Here is a 21,696-nt window from a genome sequence, read left to right as displayed (position 1 = left end):
ATCATTGTGTGAGCTTCCCACCAATTCCAGCCCAAGGACACCTTCCAAAGGTAAAAAAGTTTCCATTGTTTAGACTTCTGCACAGTGTCAAAACGTAAATAAAAGAGAAAGGAGAGCTTGAAGGAAGTCTCTCAACAGCTGAGATAACCAACTTAAGCAGTATGAGCTAAACAGAAATCTCAATTTCCAATGCACAAACTCAATTGAACAAAGCACCCCCTTCATGTGCCCACTGAGACTAATTCTCACTTCCAGAATTGCTCTTTATTGCGTTTTAAGGATGTTTTCCCACTCTTATTGGTGCTTCTCTGTGGTACTAACACAACCTCTGAAGATAAATTTATCAGGGCACCATTCTGAATTTATCCATGACAATCACAGTAGTCTCAATCTTGCTTTTGAACCAGCATGGTCATATCAGAAGGGCAAGGTCCTTGCAAAGCAGCAAATTTCCCAGTTCAGCTCCATCTCTAAATTATCCCATCTTTTATTATTTCTGCCTGCATGTTAGACAGGGATCAAGGAAAATGTGATATTAACTGCTGCTGCCATTTAATTAACATTTACGGGTCTACAAGGAAAATAGAGGTGTGGATAAAGCCTTCAAACACGCTTTTCACCAGGAAAATTAATGGTTGTGATTGTAAGGTCGTGCCTTGATGAACACACTTGCACAGTTTGGGTCCAAGGTGGGAATTGTGGCTCCTGGCATGATGCTGAACATTGCATTTCCTATTCATACTGACAGCAAACAATTAATGTTTGCCCTAAAATACAGAATTTAGTGCTCTGTTCACAAACCCCTCTGTGCATTAATTATAGGTTGGAGTCCAGGGAACCACATTCCTCAGCTGAAGTAAACTTGTGGAATTCCAAGAAGGGCCAGAGGAAATTTGTGTTACTGGCACGTGGTCCTGAATTTATGGCCTTCTACACTTCAATTATTTTCCCACAAAGTCACAGCAAACCCCATCATGAAGTTTTCTCTCCAGTGTATTTTAAAATGGTCACAAACATTCAAAGAACTCAGCAGCACAAGATGTCTTGTTTCTCATAACTGTATCAGAGAAGGGTTTCTGCTACGATAAGGACCTTGGTGGAAGATTTTTGGGGGTTCTGGTTGTTTGGGATTGTTTTTTTAATATCCCTTAAGATTTTAGCAGTACCTGCAGAAAATTATAGATTTTAATTATTTTTAAAAAAAGTTTTTATAAATAGTTCTCTTCCTTATCTCAACTGCTAACATAGATTCCACCTAATTAAAATAACACAACAGAAATAAAGCCACATCATTAATTAGGAAGGAAGTCCACAGTTGTAGAAATTCTCAGTCCATGCATCCAGGTATCAAAATGAAAACCAACTGGCAAGACAAAATACAGATATATTTATATAAGATTCATTAAAGACTAATTTGTAGCAGCTTATTTGGCACTCAGTTGTCAAGAAAAGCAGTTTTCATTTCCTGTTTAGCATTTGTTTGAAAAACTTGAGGATGTGATATGTCAAGATATTAAACATTAATAACACCCTGAAAGAACGAGGGGGAAAAAATGAAAGACGACTTTTTAATAAACCAAAGCAACTTCATGTATAATTTTGCTTATAAAAATGAAAACTCTAATATAAAACAATCACACAGATAAAGCTGAAGCTTTATTTTCAAATCCCTCTTAATTTAATAGTGAGCTCCTAATTCAGATTAAGATGAAATTGTTGAAAGGCCACTGAGGTGACATGAAGGGGGTGCAGCCTCATGGTTGGTAAATGCTGAGTAACAGATTAAGAGATGGAATCATAAATGGATGTCAGTGTTACTGTTCTTTATATTGGTACACCCCAAATTTCAACCAAATGAACAACTGTGTACATTGGAGAGGATTTTTCACCTCTTGGCATATTAAAGAAATATGAATAAATGAAAAGCAACCATATGTCATCAGCAGCCTGAATAACTGAGGCCTCTCTCTTCAGATCAAATGTCAAAAGCAATACTTATTAATAGTAAAAAAGAATAGCTATCCATGATGCAGCTTGGAGAATGTAATGATTTCTTGTAAAATTTGTCACAGAGCAATAATACTTCCCTTTAATGACCCTATAAATAGTTCTGAGCAGCCTTCTAAGATTATCTGATACTGAGTCAGACCAGAATAGAGAAAAAGAAAAAAAAGTAAAGCATCAGATTCACAGAGGTACTGAAAATCCACAAGTCCTTGTTAATTAGTATCCCTCTGAGTGGGTTTCAAAATGCTTTTTGAAACTACATAAACTTAGCACTTTTAATTTCTAATAAAATAGTTCATATAATTCTTATACAGCAAATGAACATCACAGAAGTTCATAATTAAAAGGGATCAATTTAAAAAGCAACCTCATGAGAGCCATAACCTACTTACAATTAAATGACATTGTTTAAAAAGCACTTACAAGTTACTCATCACCGTAAGACCCAAAAGTCATTTTTTTCCCCTAAATACAGTGTAAGAAAAAAATGCTCCTTGTGAACTTTCAAGTCTTTCTGCTCTCATTAATGTGATGGGGAAAACAGGGCCCCAAAAGGGTTTGGAGGAAAAAAAAAAGCTCTTTATCCATTTTGGTACTCTGGAGAAAATACAAATGTGTAGCAACAGGAGAATTTTAATCACTGGCAGCATCCTTTAATCCACACCTTTGTAGTGCTCAGTATATAAAAATCATATGCTTCAAATTGCAGGTGTGGGTGAGAGAGAGGCTTTGCAGTGCTGCTGGTCCCATTAATCACATATTGATTGAACACTGAATGCTTTTTCAGGCTGCCTGACAAATTGGAATGGCTCTGGTAACCCCTCACTCAAATACATGTTCTGCCTCATTTTCTTTTACATCATTCATTAAATCTCCTGGGAATACACACAAGGCTCTCTCTCCTGGCTGTCCTCACAGATTTCTCAGCTTGCTGGATGTTCAGGTGCCCTCCAATCCCCCCATTAACACCTTGCTGATCTCACAGCAAAAACCTGCCATGAATTTAAAATTCCCTTTCTCTATCCCTGTTAAAAAAGGTCCCTCTGGGCTGTGTGGCTGTGCACAAGGAGGGCTGTGCTCCACAGGAGTTGTGACACTGCTCCTGGACAGCAGAAGTGACAGCAAATGTCACAGGAGATGCCACCCTCCCTCCCCAGGGTTAACCTTGGGAGCTCCTACACGGTTACAACACGTGGCAGCTGCTGACACGTAACCAGTCGAGTCTTTTTTAGCTTGTCTTTAAAGAGAAGACATTAACATTCTCACTGGGCAGAAGAGAAGGTTGGTGAATGGTAATTTTCTAAAAACAGCTCCATGGAGTGTCTAAAATCACCTTCTCAGTGTTCCATGCCTGCTCTCTGCCCACCAGACAAACACAACTGCAAGAACTTCAGAGTTTTATGTCGGCAGATAAAGTCAAGATGAACTGCAGTCACTGCCTGTTACATCATCTTTAACAGTTCTGGATTAAAATTTAGTTATTATGCCAGTAACCTTGCTTTCCTATTTGGTGGAGTAAGATTACAGTTCAATTTTCCCAAAACAGATTGAATAAAACAATTTAGGACAAGTGTTTCAGGTTATGCAGTAGAAGAAACACTGCAATATTATTCTGACAGTTCACATTCTGAGACTATTTATATTTTTAAAAGTTGTCTTAGTGCTCCCATCACAGATTTTCATCATTTTATGAGGAAAATGCCACTGAACTCAAAAGAACTACTTGGGATTCTGGGAGGGAAACCATGGATTATGGTCCTTCATAAAGCACTACCCTGAGGAAGGTTCAGCACCTTTCCCAACAAAGTTCAGCTCTGAGATGCTGAGCCAGGAGCTGTTTTCCACCATCAATATTTCACAGGCCTTGGGATTCCATCCTTAAGATGGCCAAGGGTGATTTCTTCAAATTCTTGTAAAATCTATCATGTCACACTAGAACCTGATTGACTTCCTTATAAAAAAAATTAAAACCACCAAACTCAAAAAAGTCCAAAACAGAAAAAAAAACCCAAACCCAAGCAAACAAAAAAACCCCATGGATCTGACAACTTAATCACATGAAATAGATTAATAAACAAATGGTTGGGAAACAAGGAGCTGAGGGATACAGAATAAGGCAACATTTCCCATAGAAATACTTCCTCACATCTAATTGTTGAAAAATTCAATGCCAAATTGATTTCTCAGCTGTGCAGACACGATCTGCAATATAATCTACCTTATAAAAATATCATCCATTCAATACAGGAATTCAAATGTCTGCAGAACTTGAATATAGGAAAAATAATTTAAGGGACAAAACCCCCAACTAATTCTGTAGTGCATGGTAGAGTGAAATTAGGCAATTACATTCTGAAAGGGACATCTCAGAAGAGAATTGTTCAATACATGGGTCCCTACATTTCCTTCCATTTCCAATACCAGATTTTTAACAACACAATACCACGCTCAGATGATCAAAGCAAGGAAAAAAAAAGCCCTTCAAACGTGACATTTTTTTTCCTCCTGCTTCACATTCAGCAGGACTGAAGCAGCAGCTTCCTCCATCTCAACCTCTGCAGCAACTCCATCTCTTTCACCTTTTCACACCTAAAAACCGTGTTTGTGCTGTTCCTCCTGGCAGGGCGGGCCTGGCACGGGGATCAGATGCTGCTGTAGTCTGAGCCACGGGCAGCAAGGGCTGCTGCTGCTCCCCACTCCACGGTGAAGAAGGTGATTGTTCCAAAGAAGCCCACCAGCACCATGATCAGCAGCTGCCACTGCAGCAGGAAATAGTTGCTGTAGAAATAAGCAACCGCAGCACAGATGGACTGAGAGGAAACACAAAGTGGAAAGATTATCAGTGGAGATTTCCAGGCTGGTGCTGCTACAGAAGGATTATCAAACTGACATAGACACAGTTCAATATGAAGCTCTCAGAATGGTTTTGTAGTAGACAGAGAATCTTAAGGCTTCATTATACCTCAACATATGTCTCAGCGTGTCCCACAACAGATTTAGTTTTTACTTGTTATTTAAACAGCATTCAACTGTAGGAAATGAACACCAAAAGTGTTTGTAGCATTGCAAGCTGGTATCTCAAACTGGTGAAAAACACTACCAAAATGTCTGGTATTTCAAACCACTTTGTCTAGAAACAACATAGACAAAGCACTAAGATCATAGCCCAGGAAACTGTTACCAGCCTCACAAAATTATTTTACACCAAAACTCAGGATGAAAAAATTTGCAGAAACATTTTTCTCAGCTCATTAAAAAGCCCAACCCAGTATTTCAGTAATATCCCAGCAATCCTACTTCCAAAAGGTTGTGTTAGGCAATACCTGAACAAACTTAAAGACAGCAAAGGCAGGAGCACTGTCCTCTGAGTACAGGAATCCCAAAATACTGAGGAGCTGGGTGTTGAAGCAGCTGTCCCCCAGCCCCAGCAGGAAGCTGCAGAGCATGGCCACCTCTTTGCTGAAGGAGAAAGGAATTCCAATTTAAAAGCCATTCATTCAAACAGCTCACACGTCTGTGAACTGTTTCTGGCAGACTTATTTGGAAACTGCGAATGGAAGAAAGTTATCACACTTTTAATTTCCCTAGGAAAGAACTGGGAATGCCTGACTTGGCAAAAGGAGTCATTTCATCAGCTTTAATTTCTTGAATGCCAAGACTTCTGTTACTGTTACCTGCAGTCAATTCTACACTGAATTAGAATCACTAAAATAACTCATTTTAGTGCTTGGAGCCACAAAACCCACACAGCAGTGATTAAAAGCTGAGGCACATGGTGAGTTCACAAAATCTGCAGGAATGTTACAGAAATACCAATTCATCTGGCAGAAAAATACTCCAGGTAAGACCAGTCACCTGCACAGGCACAAATGCTTAGAATTGCAAGTCAGCAGCTGGGTCTGCAAAACTGACAGTACAGGATTTTCACACAAATTGGTAAAAATACAGCCCAAAACAAAGTTGTAATGATGAGGTAAGAAAGCTTTCTATATTCTTCCCCCAAACACTGAGTGCTGTAAGTGCCTGCAGTCAAACTAAGTGGAATTTGATAATAAGCACTGGGAGACTTTGGAAACCAGTGCACCAGGGCAAGGCTGGTGCTCCCTGATGTAAAACTGAGCCCAAGACTGTTTTAAAATAAACTGAACTCTCAACACTTACTAAAATAGATTCTGGTCTTGCTATTGTGCTACATGTCAGAAACATCAGTTGTAAAGTGACACAACTGCTATTATTCATCCCCAGGCTTTTTATTCTTATGCCATTCAAGTTCCTAAATTGGTTGCACACTGGTGGAATATCTACCTTTAATAAAAACAGAATTCCTGAGAGCTTTTTCTAGGGAGTTAGTCACTACACAGAAAAAAACTTCAAGATATTTTCTGCAGAGAAACAAGCTCTTTATGCAGATCCTGAGTTACAGCAGCCAAAGGCAAAAAATCCCACGTACCTTGGAGTCATATAAGCAACTTGATCTGTTCCTTCCATAGGAGCAATGGGGGCATCATTTGGCATGTTGAAAAAAATTAAATAAAAGGCTATGAAGTGGACAAGGATGCCCAGCATCACCACTGGGTTCCTGCCAGAGCGAATCTTCTTGCTCAGCAAGCCAAAGATTCCTCCCCCTGCAGGAGAAAAAAGGGGAGAGAATTGAATCAGAAGTGAAGGTTGAAATACTGACAATTTAAATGATAAATGTTCCCACATTGGGTAACAAAGAGTGACTGCCCTGCAAACAGCCCCAAGGAGTTTGCCAGGAAAATGGGGCAGGAGATTGATCAGATGGCTGCTGATGAACATATTTCACCTTTGGTAAGTGTTTAACCAGCAGCCAGTTTCCCTCAGTATTGCAACAGCATTAAGTGAAAATGGACAGCCTTGTGATCAGCACTTAACTGCAAAAACATGCAGCTCAATGGATCTGAGCTGCTAATGAACAGTGGTTTTTTGTTAAACACCTCAGTATTTGAGTCTACAGAAAAAAAGAAATATTTACTTAGTTAATATTACCTGTATCCAAATTTATTCAAATATCACATCTCATTTAACACAAGCAAACCTTTTAAAGAAAGAAATCCTTAGTGTAAGCATTTATTCAAAAATTTAAAAATTATATCACTCAAGAAGTAATAAAAATGCAAACATAATAGTATTTCAAAACAGCATTTAAAATAGCAAAATGGTGTCAATTCCCTAATAACACTGCAGCCCAGTGCTTCTCACATTTGAAGTCTGTGTATTCCTCCACATTAATCCAAAGAAAATGCAGAATATTAGAATTGGTCTACATCCACTTTACACAGTGTAAGGTATAATTCACAGTGCAGTAAGGAACCACAGTGCCAAATATATTGCTGCTATTTCATTTTGTGTTCACATCATTATTGCTGAAAATTCAAAACACACTACTGATTAAACACAAAAATATACCATTTTAAATAACCACATCACCCTAATCCTTTTTTGTTGTCGAAACATAGCAAATTTAGACTCACCCAAGATTTCTCCAACACCAATAAAAATACCAGAGAGACCAATCAGGCTTTTCTCTTCACTGCCAAACCTATTCACAGCACCAATGCACGTTCCATACACTCCAGAAAAGAATGTTAACACCAAACCTTGGAAGGAAACCAAACAGAGATGCACTCTCATAATAGTCATGAAAAAAATCTTCATAGCTAAAGGCTGTTTTCCCCTCAGGTATCTTTCAAATCATGTATTTAAATGAGATGTGGGTAATAAAAGCAAAGAGGGAATTTTAAACTGTGTAATTATTATAATCTTCTATACCAGCTCCCAAAAGCCACATTAGAAAAGTGTCACTAATTGGTGTCACAGGCACAGAGGTTCAGTGCTGCCACTCTTGACACAACACCTATATATAGTTTATATTTCTACTTCTCAAGAACTCTGGAATTGTATCAAATGAAAAATGCCACATGAAATAACACAAAGCAACTGAAGAAATAAAGCACAATTACATTCAAGTTATGACTTTCCTAAAAGTCCCTGCAGCCCCAAATACCAATAAGGAGATAAGAATCCTATAATGAACTTTTTTATACATACACAATGAATTTAAGCTGAGAAAGAACAACTGCTATTTGTTTTAAATCCTCTTTCTATTGCCATTAGTGTGAGGAAAGGTGACACCACTGACCCAGCTAACACGAGCAACCATTAGTATAAAAATACCAACACAATAAAAAAATGCATTTAAAACTATGAAAACAGAGAAAATAGCTTAAAATAAAACTTTCTAATTTATATCCTTTGCTTTTTTGGCTACAACAAATGCTGGTACAGCACACCCTGCCCTGCCTGGATGAACTGCATGGCTTCAAAATCAGGGGTGCACTTGGAGCACCTTAACCTGATCAGTAATTTTGGAATAAAAGCCCTTTTTGGACTTCGGGAATTTTACATTTTCCTGCAGAAAGTAGCAACACCAGTCCAAATCCAGAAGATGGCAGCAGATATTTTTTCACCAGTCTAGACTGATTTATTTTTATGCCACCTGTAAACCCAAATTTCAGGATATTCAGGCAAAACCGATCCAACTCCCTTCTCTTGTTATCTTGCTCCATGTTCCCACCCCCAGAGGGATTAATGTGAATTAATCTGGGTTAACACAACACTGGAGATGCTGTGAAATAATTTGTAACTCAGATTAGTGGCTGGAGCAACCCAACTCCAGAGCTACTCCTGCTATTTCTCTACCAGGAGCTGTTGTAAATGTTTATATTTTGCTCACATCTAAGTTTTTCTTTTCACATAACAATAATGTTTCCTAATGGTGGCACAGGTTCTGAAAGTGCATCTATTTTATTAAAAAAACTCTAATTTGATCATGAGCAAAACTACATTTGATGCCAAGTAAGGAGCAAGAAATACTCTCAAAACAACTCAAAGTTTTATAGGGTTTCTTTGGTGGAAGAATCACTTATATGGCAAAAATATATTTTTATTTTACAACTCACACATTGGTCCAAGGTTGGCAGTAACTACAAGTTACTAAAAAGAGTGAGAACTCTTTGCCACAGAAGAGAAACAATAGAAAATCCTATTGATAAAAACAGTTGAAAATGGCTAAGCTGGTTCCCAGTAGAGGCAAGACTAAAATGAAGAGCATTAACAATCTCCCATGCCTTAATGAAGATGTGATTTACAAACATTCCTTTAATTCAAATGCAATACAACTGCATTAAACAATCTCCAACCTATTGATAGCACAATATCAAATCCCATAAAAGCTTTGAAAATTTTGCCTCTTGCTTTGGGACTTCACTGAACCAGCAGCTGCAGATTTGGCTGCATGCCTCCTCCTCCTGTACAGAAACACTCCCCAGGACACAGAAATGTCATGAGTAACCCAAAATTAATTAAAATATCCAAGTAATGTTTGCAGAGATACAGGTTAAAATTCCAGTCTGAGGTTAAAATTCCAAAAAATAGCCTGCTACTGCCCCATAGTGAAACTCTGCTGGCTTCATACCTGTGTAGGCTGTGGTAACACTGAGAAGCAGCATCTCTTTGGTGAAGCTCAGTGTAATAGATTTCTCTGTAAAGAAATAATAAAGAAAATTAATAAAACTTCTGAGAATACTGCTAAGATAATCTACACTTACTTTTGCTCTTTGCTTAAAGCAAAAATTGGTTATTATACAAACTGTATATTAAAGTTTTATTTACTGTTTATTACAGCAGAGTGCTAAATAAACCAACCCCAACCTGCCATCTAGAAGAAATGTGCCATCTAAAAATTACATTTTTTAAGAAATGCAGTGGGGGAAATATCAAAGAGGAGATACAAAGTTTTCAATTATCAGACAATTTTCTGCTCTCTGTATTTTTGTACTCTCAGTTAATGGCAACTGTCTCCTGAAAGGATAAATAGATTTTCACTGAAGATCCCCACATCCTCACAACAAACTTAACAGTCTCAGGCAGAACACATCAAGCTTCAAAGGGAACTGCAGATGCTCCAGTTCTAAATTGTTAACTGGTAACAACTGGTGACAAAATCAAACAACCTATGGCTTCTTTTTATCTTCATACATTTGTTGATTTTTATTTTTCAATCTCACTGCCTTTCCCAAGTAGTCACCTGCTCCTTTTGTGTTCATCTCTACAAGGACGCTGTTGTAAAGCAGTCTGGATCTGAAATCACATCAAAGGAGGAACACTCCAGGTCTCTCCTGGACTACTCAGGTATGTGATTGAAGTGGTTTGTACACGATCACATCATCAGCACAAACACAGAGAGCTGGCAAGGAGATGCCAGGTTTTGCTGAAGAAACTCTTATGTGAAATTGTACTTACTGAAGGCAGCCACTGCTCTCATCATTTTGTTTCGTGCAGACCTGGGTAAACAAATTACTTGGTTAAAATGGAAGAGGATAACCACCCTTTATTGCTGTGCTGGAAGGCACCTTCATTTTTCAAACCTTCTGTACATTTTCTAGCCCTGCACTATAAACTGAAATAAACTGAAGTATTTTTTTAAAGTTTCTGAGATCTAAAATAACCACAAAATCTCTTTGCTGCCTGCACTACTGAATGCTTGCTTAACAGAATCCTTCTTTTGAGCGTTTTTAGCTTTCAACATTTTTTCCACAGGCAAGCTCACTGATGTTTTTTCTAACATTTTTATTGTTGTTTAAATAAAGCAAAAATATTTAAGCTGATGCCTCAGGCAAAACTGAGCTGAATCTGTGTAACTGAGCATTTCTAATGTATTTATCAGGGTGGCATATATATTTAGAGAGGATAGAAAATACATGTTCCATTTTGTAAAACAACCTATAAAAAAGGAGTATTTTCCGTTTATTTCAGCCTTTCAAATGGGCTGATGAGGGCAAGGTAAAACATTAAAGTGTTTAATAATAAATAAGAACAGATGAAGGGTATCTTTTGCAAGGTGTTTACTTATCAAAGGAAAAACTTCACATGCAGTACTGAACTTCACCCTTGGGAATATACCAGATCAAGAACATTATTTCTCATATATTCTCATTGTTAAAATACATATATTTTTCTACTAAATCTGTGACTCCACCAGGTTGTTGATAACATTCATGTTTCCAGCACAGAGGGGAATGCACAATGTTCCTCTGCGGAGCAGGAGCACAAACGAGGAGATGTGAAAATATTTTATTGCCATCAACACTTACGAGCTCTCCCCCAGGATTTCATTAGTGGAATCATCATCCCCTGGAGCTTTTGTGTCCTCTTTTTTCCTAATCAGAAAGAACAGAACTGTGCCCACAAGACTGATAACAGTCAGAGCAATGAAGACAGTCCTGCGATCGCTCTCTGTGGAAAAACAAACAAGAGCCATAACCAGATGTGCAGAAGAGATTCAAACCAATCCAGCTACCTTCAAACAACTAACACACACATGCTACAGTGTTTAACACACACTAATTTTCTAGCTTACCTTCCACATGGAGCTGCTGGCAAACTCCTGTCTCAGTTTTATGGTGCTAATAAAATATCGGCAAATTAAAGAGGTCCCTCGCATTCTCTGCCATGCAAAGGCTATGACCAAGGAGCAGCCAATTAAAGGAAGTGCATAAATCATTAGCAGAAGAAAGTACATCTTTGAAGATTTATATTATTCAGAGTGGACATAAACTGCCCCAAACCCCTTCAGATTTCTAAGAGAATCTCAGCATCAGAACCATGAGCACTATGACATAAACTGTAAGCTGGGAAACTACAAAGGCATTAAAACTACCAAAAACCTCAATAACTGCCACAGCAGCTGGAGGGGGAAACTGCTGAACAAGTTGGTTACTGCAGCAGAGCACAGACACATCTAATACAAAAGCCACTCCCATTTCCCAGTATTAAGCAGGGAAAAAAAGCCAGTAACAGCAATCAGTTGTGATTGAACTAATGCATGACCCTGCAGATATTACCTCTGCTTCTATTTAATTCCCCCACTTAGCTCAACAGCAACTGCAAACTTGTCCTAAAAATAACTTGTGTATGATCACAGATCCAAAAAGAGAAGGTGTGTTTCACAGCTTGAAATGCATGTGCTATTTTTATATTTTTATTTTCTATTTTCTTATTTTATATTAATTTTATATTAATATTATATTTTATATATATATTAATTTTACATTTTTATATAGCTAGTAAAATAAGATTTTATTTTTAAATGCTGTTAGGGTTTGATATAAATTTTTTTAATAAAGAGGAATCTCAAGACATTTAAGGTGGAGGGAAATGTAATAGCAGAATTGTCTCATTGCTCTATTCTGTGGTCAGCAGAGCAGTGAAGTTTGGAATGCACAGAATTTGAGACACCCCCAGGTTCAAAGTGTCTCAAATATTACCAATAACACTTAAACCTTTGTGTTACAGGTGAGGGAATGCAGAAATTGACCTTTAAATTCAGCCAGTGTTTCATTACCAAACCTGTATCTGTGGAGAACCTGAAAAGATGGAGCTAACAGAAACAAGAAGTGAACTGTTCCTTCTGTTCTGTTATTTTTGAAGCCTGATAATTATCATTTAAAAGTCAACATCTTATTCCTGATTGACTAGAGCAGAATTAAATCATCTGTTAAAGGTTAAAAGAATTGACCATTCTAGTAGATATTTAACACTGGGACTAAATAAGGAAAATTATCAGTAATTGTAGAACAGGAAAATCAAACTTACCTGCTTACAGAGCACTGACTTCCCAGCAGCACTCATTTTAGGTTATTAAAATCTATTTTTCACCACTTTTCTTAGTGAATCCCTCTGCACTTACTTTGCCTGGCTTAAATATTTGACAGAAATCTTTGCTTTAAAACCAGAATATCAACACTGTCTAGCTCAAGGACATGAACAGTCTGCTGTTCTCCAGTTCCTGCTCTTTGCCAGTCTAGCACAACATCAAATGGAAAAGAATACAGCATTAATTACAATCCTATCAGGAAGTTCATCTCATAAACTATGCCAAGAAAGAGAGATCTTTCTCCACTCTCCCAGCAGTGCTGCCTCATCTCTGCCTCCTACACTGCTTTGTGCCAGCACAATTAATGCAGACAGGAAGTAAGCTGAGATGGATTTCCTTTATTTTCCTTTATTTCATAGCTTTATCAATCTTCAGTATGATTTAGAACAACACTCCACACCAGGAGGTTACTTTGGAATAGGATAGTGTGTATAATATATATATATATAATATTATATAATATTACTCATACAGCCAGAACACCTTCCCCTCAAATAGGTGTATTTTGACACAGATGTGTCTGCACAGGGAAAATTCATTCCCAGAGTAGCCATTGTGGAAAATCTCCAAGAAGAGACTATCTACAATAAATTGGGGGGGAAAAAAAACGAAAAAAAAGGAAAAAAAAAAAGTCTACTTTTGTATAAGCTTCCTGACATTTTGGAGTTCATAACTTCATCTGTTAATTCATGCTACTATATTTACAGGTTTGCCTGTAAATAAACAAGCAGTACCCACCTGATATGTGAGTTTTTCCTTGCCAAGCGAGGTATATATACAGATTTCCAAAAATCAAGCTGGAAACAAAAAGAACAAAGTTGAACAATACATCCTATGAAAAAATTAGGGTTGAAGCATCACAGTAGTATATTCTATACAAAAAAAAACATAAATCCCAAGACTGTGCAAACATGAAAGAAATAAAGATGAGTTACTCTCCATGTCAGCTGCTTCTATATAAAACTCAAACTATTTTGAGGATTCTGCCCCAAAATGCTGGCTATTCATTTTCATCAATCAAGACACAAGGTGGTGGCAAAAATGAGGAAACTTGCACCTAAGTTGTTTCTAATTTTGGAAGGGTATAGGTTAGAAAGCTGACACATTTCTGGAGGAGATTTTGTAATACTTCCTTTGCAGAGTCATGTGTCTTGTCTGAAGTATTGCTTCAGCTCAAGGAAATTCTGTGTGCCTAACTACCATTTCCCAATACACAGTCATTCTGAATGAATGAATGAATGATTTAAAATAGTTTTAGAGCCAATTTTCCTCTTATTAACCCATGTATTTTTACTCACTGTAAAACACACAATCAGCTGGTTTGTGGAAATTGCTACTCAGACAACATACTGAGGGGTTAATTCTGGAACTGAAAACTTTAGAAACACAAGCATGTCCCTGGTTCAGGCTGACATTCTCCAAGCCCAGGATCCCATCCCCACAGCAATATTAGCAATGCAGGCTCACCACCCTAAGCATTTCTGCAATTCATTCTCCTGGTTATCTCCCAGATATATATTCTAGGAGAATATTCAGAACTGCTGCTTTAGAGGTGGTAGAAGGATCTCTCTTCAGGAACCATTTGTGCACCTGTCTCCAAAACATGAATTTGTTTGATTCCTTTCAATCCTGTTCACACCATCCAACTCTACACACTCCCATGGCTGCAAGCTCCAAGAGTTTAATCACCCACTCTACAAAACATTTTGTTTCAAACCAGTCTTCCTCACTCTCACCCAGCGACCCCAGCTCCAGCACAGCAGCATTTGGTCAGCAACAGTTCTACACTCAGCTCCCCTGCTGCCCTCATTTTAGCACATTGGTATAAACTTCTTCAGCTGCTGTTCCTGCACAGGAAAGAGTCCCAACCTTTTCAGTCTCTCTTCAAGCCATCAGCTCTATCTTCTTGCATAATTTCCATTATTTTTCTCTGTATCTTAATTGCATTACACTCTCATGAGAGGCATTAGCTATATCTGCACAAAACACTTTATGGCCACAACACAGCATTCACTGCCTTGTTCTCACTGCCCTTCCTGATGCTGAGCCTTTTGTTGATATTTTTAGTCCAGCAGCATGCAGTTTAATATCAGAAAGCTATCAAAAACAAGATCACTTTTCTGGCTTCTGACTGCCAGGTCCAATTTCAGTATCTTCACCATGGCAGAACCAGCTTCTCCCTCAAAAAAGGACACAAATTGTCAGAGCCTTCCACAACCAACAAGACTGCTGTTACATCCCTCAAATGCTCCCCTAACAGAAATGTATCTTTTTAGCAGCTGAAGAGCTGAGATTGCAATATTCAACTTTATTTCATTGCCTGTTCTGTAATGTACAATACCAATAAAAACGTTGCTGCCATCTCTCTTTCCCACTGACTGCAGGGTCCCAGGGGAGCATTTTTTGATAAAGTCTCCCACTTATAAAAAGATGTAAAAAGCAGAATGTGTACACAACCAAAAAAAAATTAACAAATGAAGCTTACCTGAACTGTAGGAGTGCCCAAAATATTCCACTGTTCCTTCCAATGGTGTTTTCATCAGAATTTTCAGTCAAGCAATTTCCCTGGGCTGTCCAGAGGACTGAAACAGACAGAATATACAGCTCAGGAAATAAAAATATTTTTAAAGTATATTCAACTCTCATAAAAAACAGTCAGCAGAGTGAGAACAATGCTTACCAGCAGCTGCAATGCCAATAAGCACAGAGGCAGTGTAGAAAGCCCATGTAGCTGGTTGGATAAAGACTGCAATGTATAGGCTAGAACAGAACAGATCAGTTCATTCAATACCAACCTAAAGCAGACAATGCTCTTTTAACAATCAGGTACCTCTCTTAGGTGCTTCTAAATCAGCTACTTTCTGCTAAGGGATCTTGAAAAAACAGGTTGTATGTGGAAAATCTTTTTACCTTTCTAAGCACGTAGAATTTTTTTATATAGTTATTAATTTGAGAGCATAACCTCAATTCCACAGTCAGCAAAGTCTGGAAATGCTGTGGGAAAAAACGTGCTGTTTCCAGTAGGCTGAAATATTCTGCAGTTACACACCTGCAGTATCTCTGTGAGAGGCTTTTCTTAGCCAGTACAATTTCATGTATGACACAGGAGCCTTAGATGTGAAAAAATTAAATATTTCCAAGGAAGCAGGCAAAACCTTAAAATGAATACTTACCTATAAAACACACCACTAACAACCATGGAGAACTGAGGTCCCACTATTGCAACCAGCGAAGGTGATATAAGATTTGATGCAGACAGTACTCCATAAATAATGGACATGCTACAAAAATAAAAAACAAAGACAATTTATATTTAAAATAAAACATAAGCTACCACTGCAATTAATTTAAGAGTGATCAGTGCATTTCAAAATATCCAGTTAAGTATATATATAACAGCAAAACTTTGATGATCAAACATTTCCCTGCTTTCTTCTGTTCGCTTCACCCATGGCACTCCACGTGGGAATACAGGAGTGTACAGTATTCCCTGGATTGCTGAGTAGAGTCCCAAACTATTGCAGGCAATGACATCTTATAATTTACAGTGTGCATTTGTCAAACTACCTGAACAGCAGTTATTGGATTTTGTAACCTCTACGTCTAGAGGAGAATGTTCTAGAACCATATTTATCTCTCAGTGAGGTTTTCATCTTCTGTCAAATATACTACAGAAATTTTACGGACATATTTTGTGCCAGTGGCATTTTCAGTTTGAATTAAGACAGTAAACCCTTCAAAGGAGCAATCAGGTTTTCCTACATGACAGATTAATTTGGCATGCAAAAGGTCCCTGATCATGCCTGGCGAGTTTGACTCTGCCAGTGCAACCAAGAGAATGGCTTTTTGTGGCTTTGCTTGTCTTTCTGACTGCTCCTTTCACATTTATGTTGTATTTCCTGAGAGCTGATCCACACCACCTGTCCTACACAAACACAGTGCACAAAGGCAAACAACCAAGGCCTGAGCTAGCAGTTTTGTTTATTTTTGAAGTTCCACCTTCTTCATGTCCTAAGGTAAAACCCTGAGAATGTGATGACAGTGGTTTTTCCCCCTACAAAGAAAACATGCAAACCAGATATGTAGTTCAACTGGAAATAATTCAGAGCAGACCTGTGAGAAGCCTGTTTTAAACTGCTTTAAGCATATCAATAAATTGTGAAGTCAGCAGAACACTGCAATCCCTTGAGTGTCTCTCTACTGGATGAAACTGTAACTAAGTTCACCCTGCAAGGAGCAAAGTAAGAAGAAAATCTGTGTAATTACCTCGTGTAGCCACTGCCATGAAAGTCTGTGTTGTTTAAATTCGTGATAACAGTTTGCTGTGAGGAGAAGATCATACATTGGAATATGTTAGAATTTATCTTGTATTTGAGAACACCTGCATCGGTTTCATGTCAGTAACAAACATAAGAATCATTCATTAACAGACACTACAAAGTACTTAAAAGAATTTAAAATGTTAATTACAACTCACACCACCTCCACAACAAAAGTGCAGGAGATACTTAGAAGGGAAACATCTATGTTTGAAGAAGAAATTAGTACTTTACTATTAAATCATGATTTCATAAGAGACCTAAAATACTTGACAAAACTTTTGTTTCCCTTAACACCTCTCTTACGTAGATAGGTATGACTATCTTAATTTTAAAAGTGGGGGAAAAAAAGGAGAAGTTTCAGAATAATCTTAACTTGACCTAACTATAAATCCCTGATAAGAGTTTCCATTATTTTCAGCTTCCTGTTATTTCTCTGTTCCTTTTTTTCCCCTTGAATCAGCTTTGGTGATCATGAGACCACATAGTTAGTTGGACTGGCAGGCAGATCTGATTGAAAGTCACCTGTAAAGACTTTTATGACAATGAATTACATGATTGTGCGATCACAAAGTCCAATTCAGTGAGGTGCTGAATTCATTGCAGAATTTCTGACATTGTTGGGCTTCACTTAAGAGCTCACATAAAATATCACACTGCACTAGGACTCACAAAAACCACCCCAAGCAGATATTTCTATAATGCAGTGAAGAACATTTATCTGTCTGAACCCAGCAAGTAAGACCTGTGGGCTCAAGAGGGATGTTGAAATCCAACTGCCCTGAAGGAACAGAACTAACAATACTGAAAGCAGCTCAGGAAGTTAAAGGGCTAAACCTGGCAGTAGCAGGAGTGTAAAAATTTAAATAGTAACAGTAAATTTGGATTATGCTGTGATCAATTTTTGCTGTGCAAAGAGATAGTAAATAGCAAATAACTCCTTCAGCTGGAAGGTGACTTGGCAGTTTAGCAATTGTAGAAATCTATTTGTCAGGTGTTATCCTCATACTCCCCCTCAATATCTAGTTTCTTAGATTATGAAAATCTAGTCAATAATAGCATGGTTATTAATAACTTAGGCAAATATTTTGAAAGGGACTATACAGAATATAGAATTATACAAGCTTCAGTGTAATTGCACTGTTCAACATCACAAGTGTCAAAGCAGATACTATTTTAAAGTTCAAATATTTTATAAGATTAATTTTCTGCTTTCTAAGCAATCAGGCTCAGTTTTATATGCAGCTATGCTATCTTAAAGAAATAACCTGCTGAATTATTTGGTTAAACACATTAATCTACTTAAAACTAAATCAAAAGACGATAAATGTCAAAGTATCTTGCACATTAGAAAATCCCAAATAAAGCAACATTAGAGCACACAAAAGACAAGCCAGGATAAATAAATGAAATAGAAACATGGAACGTTTTGAAAGTCACTCCTACCGCGATATTTCCACAGGACTGGAAAGCAGTGAATATAAACATAAATGAGACTCCCAAAATAATGATGTTGAAAAGCTTTTTTCCTTCCGAAGACATTCTGTGTATTCTTCCCAAGTCCTCAGCTTCAGTCTGGAAAAACTCTTTTTTTCTTTTAAAAGTTTCCTCTTAACCTCTGTTAAAAAAGCAAAAGCAAAAAGAATAAAAGAAAGCAAGCTTTGAAAGTAATTATTACTTAGGGCTACTTATTAGCTGCTAGAAAATATCAATTAATCAAGAGTCCTGGTAACCCTTTAAATAACGTGGAATAAGATCGGTAACTTGGAAAATAAAAAAAAAAAAAAAGATCTGATAGAAAAGGTAAAGCCCAAGATTTCTTCTCCGTGTTCCCATGAATTACCAAGGCTGGCTGCAGTGTGTTATTTCATGACATCCCTTTCTCCCAAAGGAGCAGCTCTCCCAACCCCGAGCAGGTTTAATCTCCTCAGCTTCTCGGCATTGTTGAAATCAGAATTGTGTTCCTCGGCCTCTCAATCACCTGACGAAGGAAAGATGAGCCACCCGCACATTTCCATGTCCTGCACAGGAAATAAAGAACATTTCAGTGTCTCGATCAGCTGACCCAGCCCTGAGAGCCCTTGTGCACTATGGGAAATGCAGTTTTCTCAAAGCAACCTTGTCCAATTTAAAGCGGTGAAAATCTCCCTTTAACCTCTCCCTTAAAATAAAGTCATTTCTACCAGTTCTTGAGACGTGTAGTTTCTAGGCACTGAATAGCACCTGACAAGATTAAAAAAAAAAAAAAAAAACCAACAAAAAACCAAAAACACACAAAAAAAACCCTCACAAACCAAACCAAAAAGTAAAATCCTCACACAACTGCAGAATCATGGAATCACAGAATGGTTTTGCTTGAAAGGGACCTTCAAGTCCATCTTGTCCCACCCCTGCCATGGGCAGGGACACCTTCCACTAGAAAAGTGTGAAAAACGAGGTTCACATAATTTTCATAGAATTTAAAAGTTTAATAAAAAAAAAGACAATTAGGAATAAAAATAAAGTATACAAATACAGCCGGGTGTCTCTGCATTCAGCCAGGAGAACACCCCTTACTGACAAAGGATGGTCCCTTAAAAACAGAGCCCTACTACATATCCAGAAATTCTCATACATATTCATACATTCTTCTTAGGATCTTTGGGGTTCTTCTGTTTAGTTTTCTCTTGCCCCCTTCCCAATAGATCAATCTTCTTGATGCCACTGAGATTTATATTCTCTGATACCAGAAATGCAATAAATTCCTCCCCCAGAGTTCTGGTCACTGCTGTCTTCATCTGGGTAAGATAGTTTACAAATGCAGGAGTTCTCTAGCTATTTTTCTTCCCTCAGTCTTTGGGTTATACAAACAAAAGCAGTTTTTATTTTAATACTATGCCATAGCCTAACATATATGCATTATACTACTATTTCTAAATTTCATCAATAACAGAAATAAAAAAAACTATATTAATACAACAAAATTTCTCATTCTTATACACATAACATTCATTTTAATATTTGCGAAAAGCCAACAATATAAAATGTATCTATGACAACTGCATGGATGGATGAGGGGAGGGCAGTGGCACAGGAAACTTCCTCTGTCATTTTAGGGAAATCTCTGTAGAGATAAACTTCAAATTTCTCCTTTGGAAAAGGGTTCCAGCAGATGAAACACTGAATTTTTAATCAAAACTCTCTGGTGAAAAAATATGTGATAAATGGAGATGATTCATGCTAACAAAACTGTAACTATTTGGAAAGTTGTTATTATTATAAAGCAATAAAGGGAATTAGGGTTACAAGGCAGATGGACCCCTTTGCAGATGTCACGTGTTAAAAAAAAAACAGGATACAGGATGTAGTTTTAAGAAAAGTAATGTCTTAAGACAAAATCGACCTTGAGATAGACAAAGCTGGAACGACTTCAAGCATAGGGTCTGAAATGAAGGTTTTATCTTTGAAATGCAAGACTAATTAGTGGAATATAATGCTTACTTACATAACACAACGCTTATTAAGCACATGCAGCTTGTAAGGTTATCCAGAGGACAACAAGGATGAGTGTAAACCTTCATCCAAAGACCACCAAATGAAGACTGAAGACCCTCTAACAACAAATGAGACATGTTCTGTGAGGAATAGTGACATAGAGTTCAAGAATTTAAAGTAGGAGGAGACTTACAGGAAACATTAATGAGTATGTATAAGCATATAATATATAAGTTCAGTTTGAATTGCTTTGTTTGGTAGGGTGAGAAGCCCCCTCTGTACCCCGGTAGGTTTTACTTATGTTTTAATCATAATTACTAGCAAATTATATATATATATACATATATCTGAATATATTCACTAAATTGTATTCTTTTACTAATTTGTATTTATTCATATCACACTGCTATACTCAATTCACTAAATTTGTATTCTTTTACTAAATTGTGTTATTTTGTACCAAATTGCTATTGAATTCACTAAATTGTATTAATTTTTAATTAAATTGCTATTAACTCAATAGACCTAGTTGTCTAATTTCATTCATAACAAATAGAACAAACATGAAGCAATACAAATTGTCAAAGCAGTACCAGTTTATTTGATATCTAAAGTAATTTGTAGCAGGAAACAAACTGTTGCTTTTGGACTTGTATCCATGTCACTGTTTATTTTTATAGTTCTTCAGTGCAAAAAAAACCCAAACAAACACAATTATAGTAAAATTAAGAATTTTAATTCTAATACTGAAATAATTTTTCACATCAATACTGTCATTGGATTAAACAGATCAGTAGAAAACAGTCTGTTTTCTATTCTTTTTTTAACATAGTGTGATGGAACAGCCAGGTAGAAACTTTAACATTATTTTGAGATGAGAAGTAGGTATTACAGTTCAGGAGTTTGGGCTTTTTATTAGTGCCTGAGGTGACAGAGCAACAACCTTTGGGGTGGGGGAGCAGCTTTCACAGAATTCCGTGGATTCTGAAAGTTGTCTGTCACCCTTACACGAGGGCTGTGCCAATCTCCCACGTTCCTGCCACAGCGCGAACTTGCAGAGCAGGCCGATGTCAGGACGATTTTAGTATTTCCCTGCTCGGCTCCCACAGGCACCGAGGATCCGGCGGGGACCGCCTGGGCTGCGGCGCGGATCCACCG

General features: G+C 37.5%; 1 protein-coding gene across 1 annotated transcript; it reads right to left on the bottom strand.

Moving 5' to 3' along the window:
* Positions 1–1,554: 1,554 nt before the first annotated feature.
* MFSD11 (major facilitator superfamily domain containing 11) lies at positions 1,555–19,112 on the bottom strand. The gene is made up of 14 exons (XM_058852188.1): positions 18,908–19,112; positions 18,511–18,682; positions 17,012–17,067; positions 15,919–16,026; positions 15,426–15,505; positions 15,231–15,327; positions 13,484–13,542; positions 11,184–11,325; positions 10,333–10,373; positions 9,506–9,571; positions 7,503–7,628; positions 6,458–6,632; positions 5,331–5,466; positions 1,555–4,817 (listed from the first exon to the last, which is right to left on the bottom strand). The coding sequence occupies exons 2-14, from the start codon at positions 18,604–18,606 to the stop codon at positions 4,650–4,652; spliced, it is 1,350 nt and encodes a 449-aa protein (XP_058708171.1). The 5' UTR covers positions 18,607–18,682; positions 18,908–19,112; the 3' UTR covers positions 1,555–4,649.
* Between the last annotated feature and the right edge of the window lie 2,584 nt (positions 19,113–21,696).

Source organism: Poecile atricapillus, chromosome 17, assembly GCF_030490865.1.
Source record: "Poecile atricapillus isolate bPoeAtr1 chromosome 17, bPoeAtr1.hap1, whole genome shotgun sequence".
Taxonomy (NCBI): domain Eukaryota; kingdom Metazoa; phylum Chordata; class Aves; order Passeriformes; family Paridae; genus Poecile; species Poecile atricapillus.
Note: the sequence above shows the minus strand (reverse complement) of the source record. Positions and strands in the feature narration are given on the sequence as shown.

Bases quoted from the DNA above. Each gene is read 5' to 3' on its own strand.
- MFSD11 (XM_058852188.1), bottom strand. From the start codon at position 18,606: ATGTCTTCGGAAGGAAAAAAGCTTTTCAACATCATTATTTTGGGAGTC. The intron at 16,027-17,011 runs GTAATTACACAG...TTATTTTTGTAG, and splicing joins CATGGCAGTGGCTACACGAG to CATGTCCATTATTTATGGAG. The intron at 5,467-6,457 runs GTACGTGGGATT...TTTCTCCTTCAG, and splicing joins GTTGCTTATATGACTCCAAG to CAAAGAGGTGGCCATGCTCT.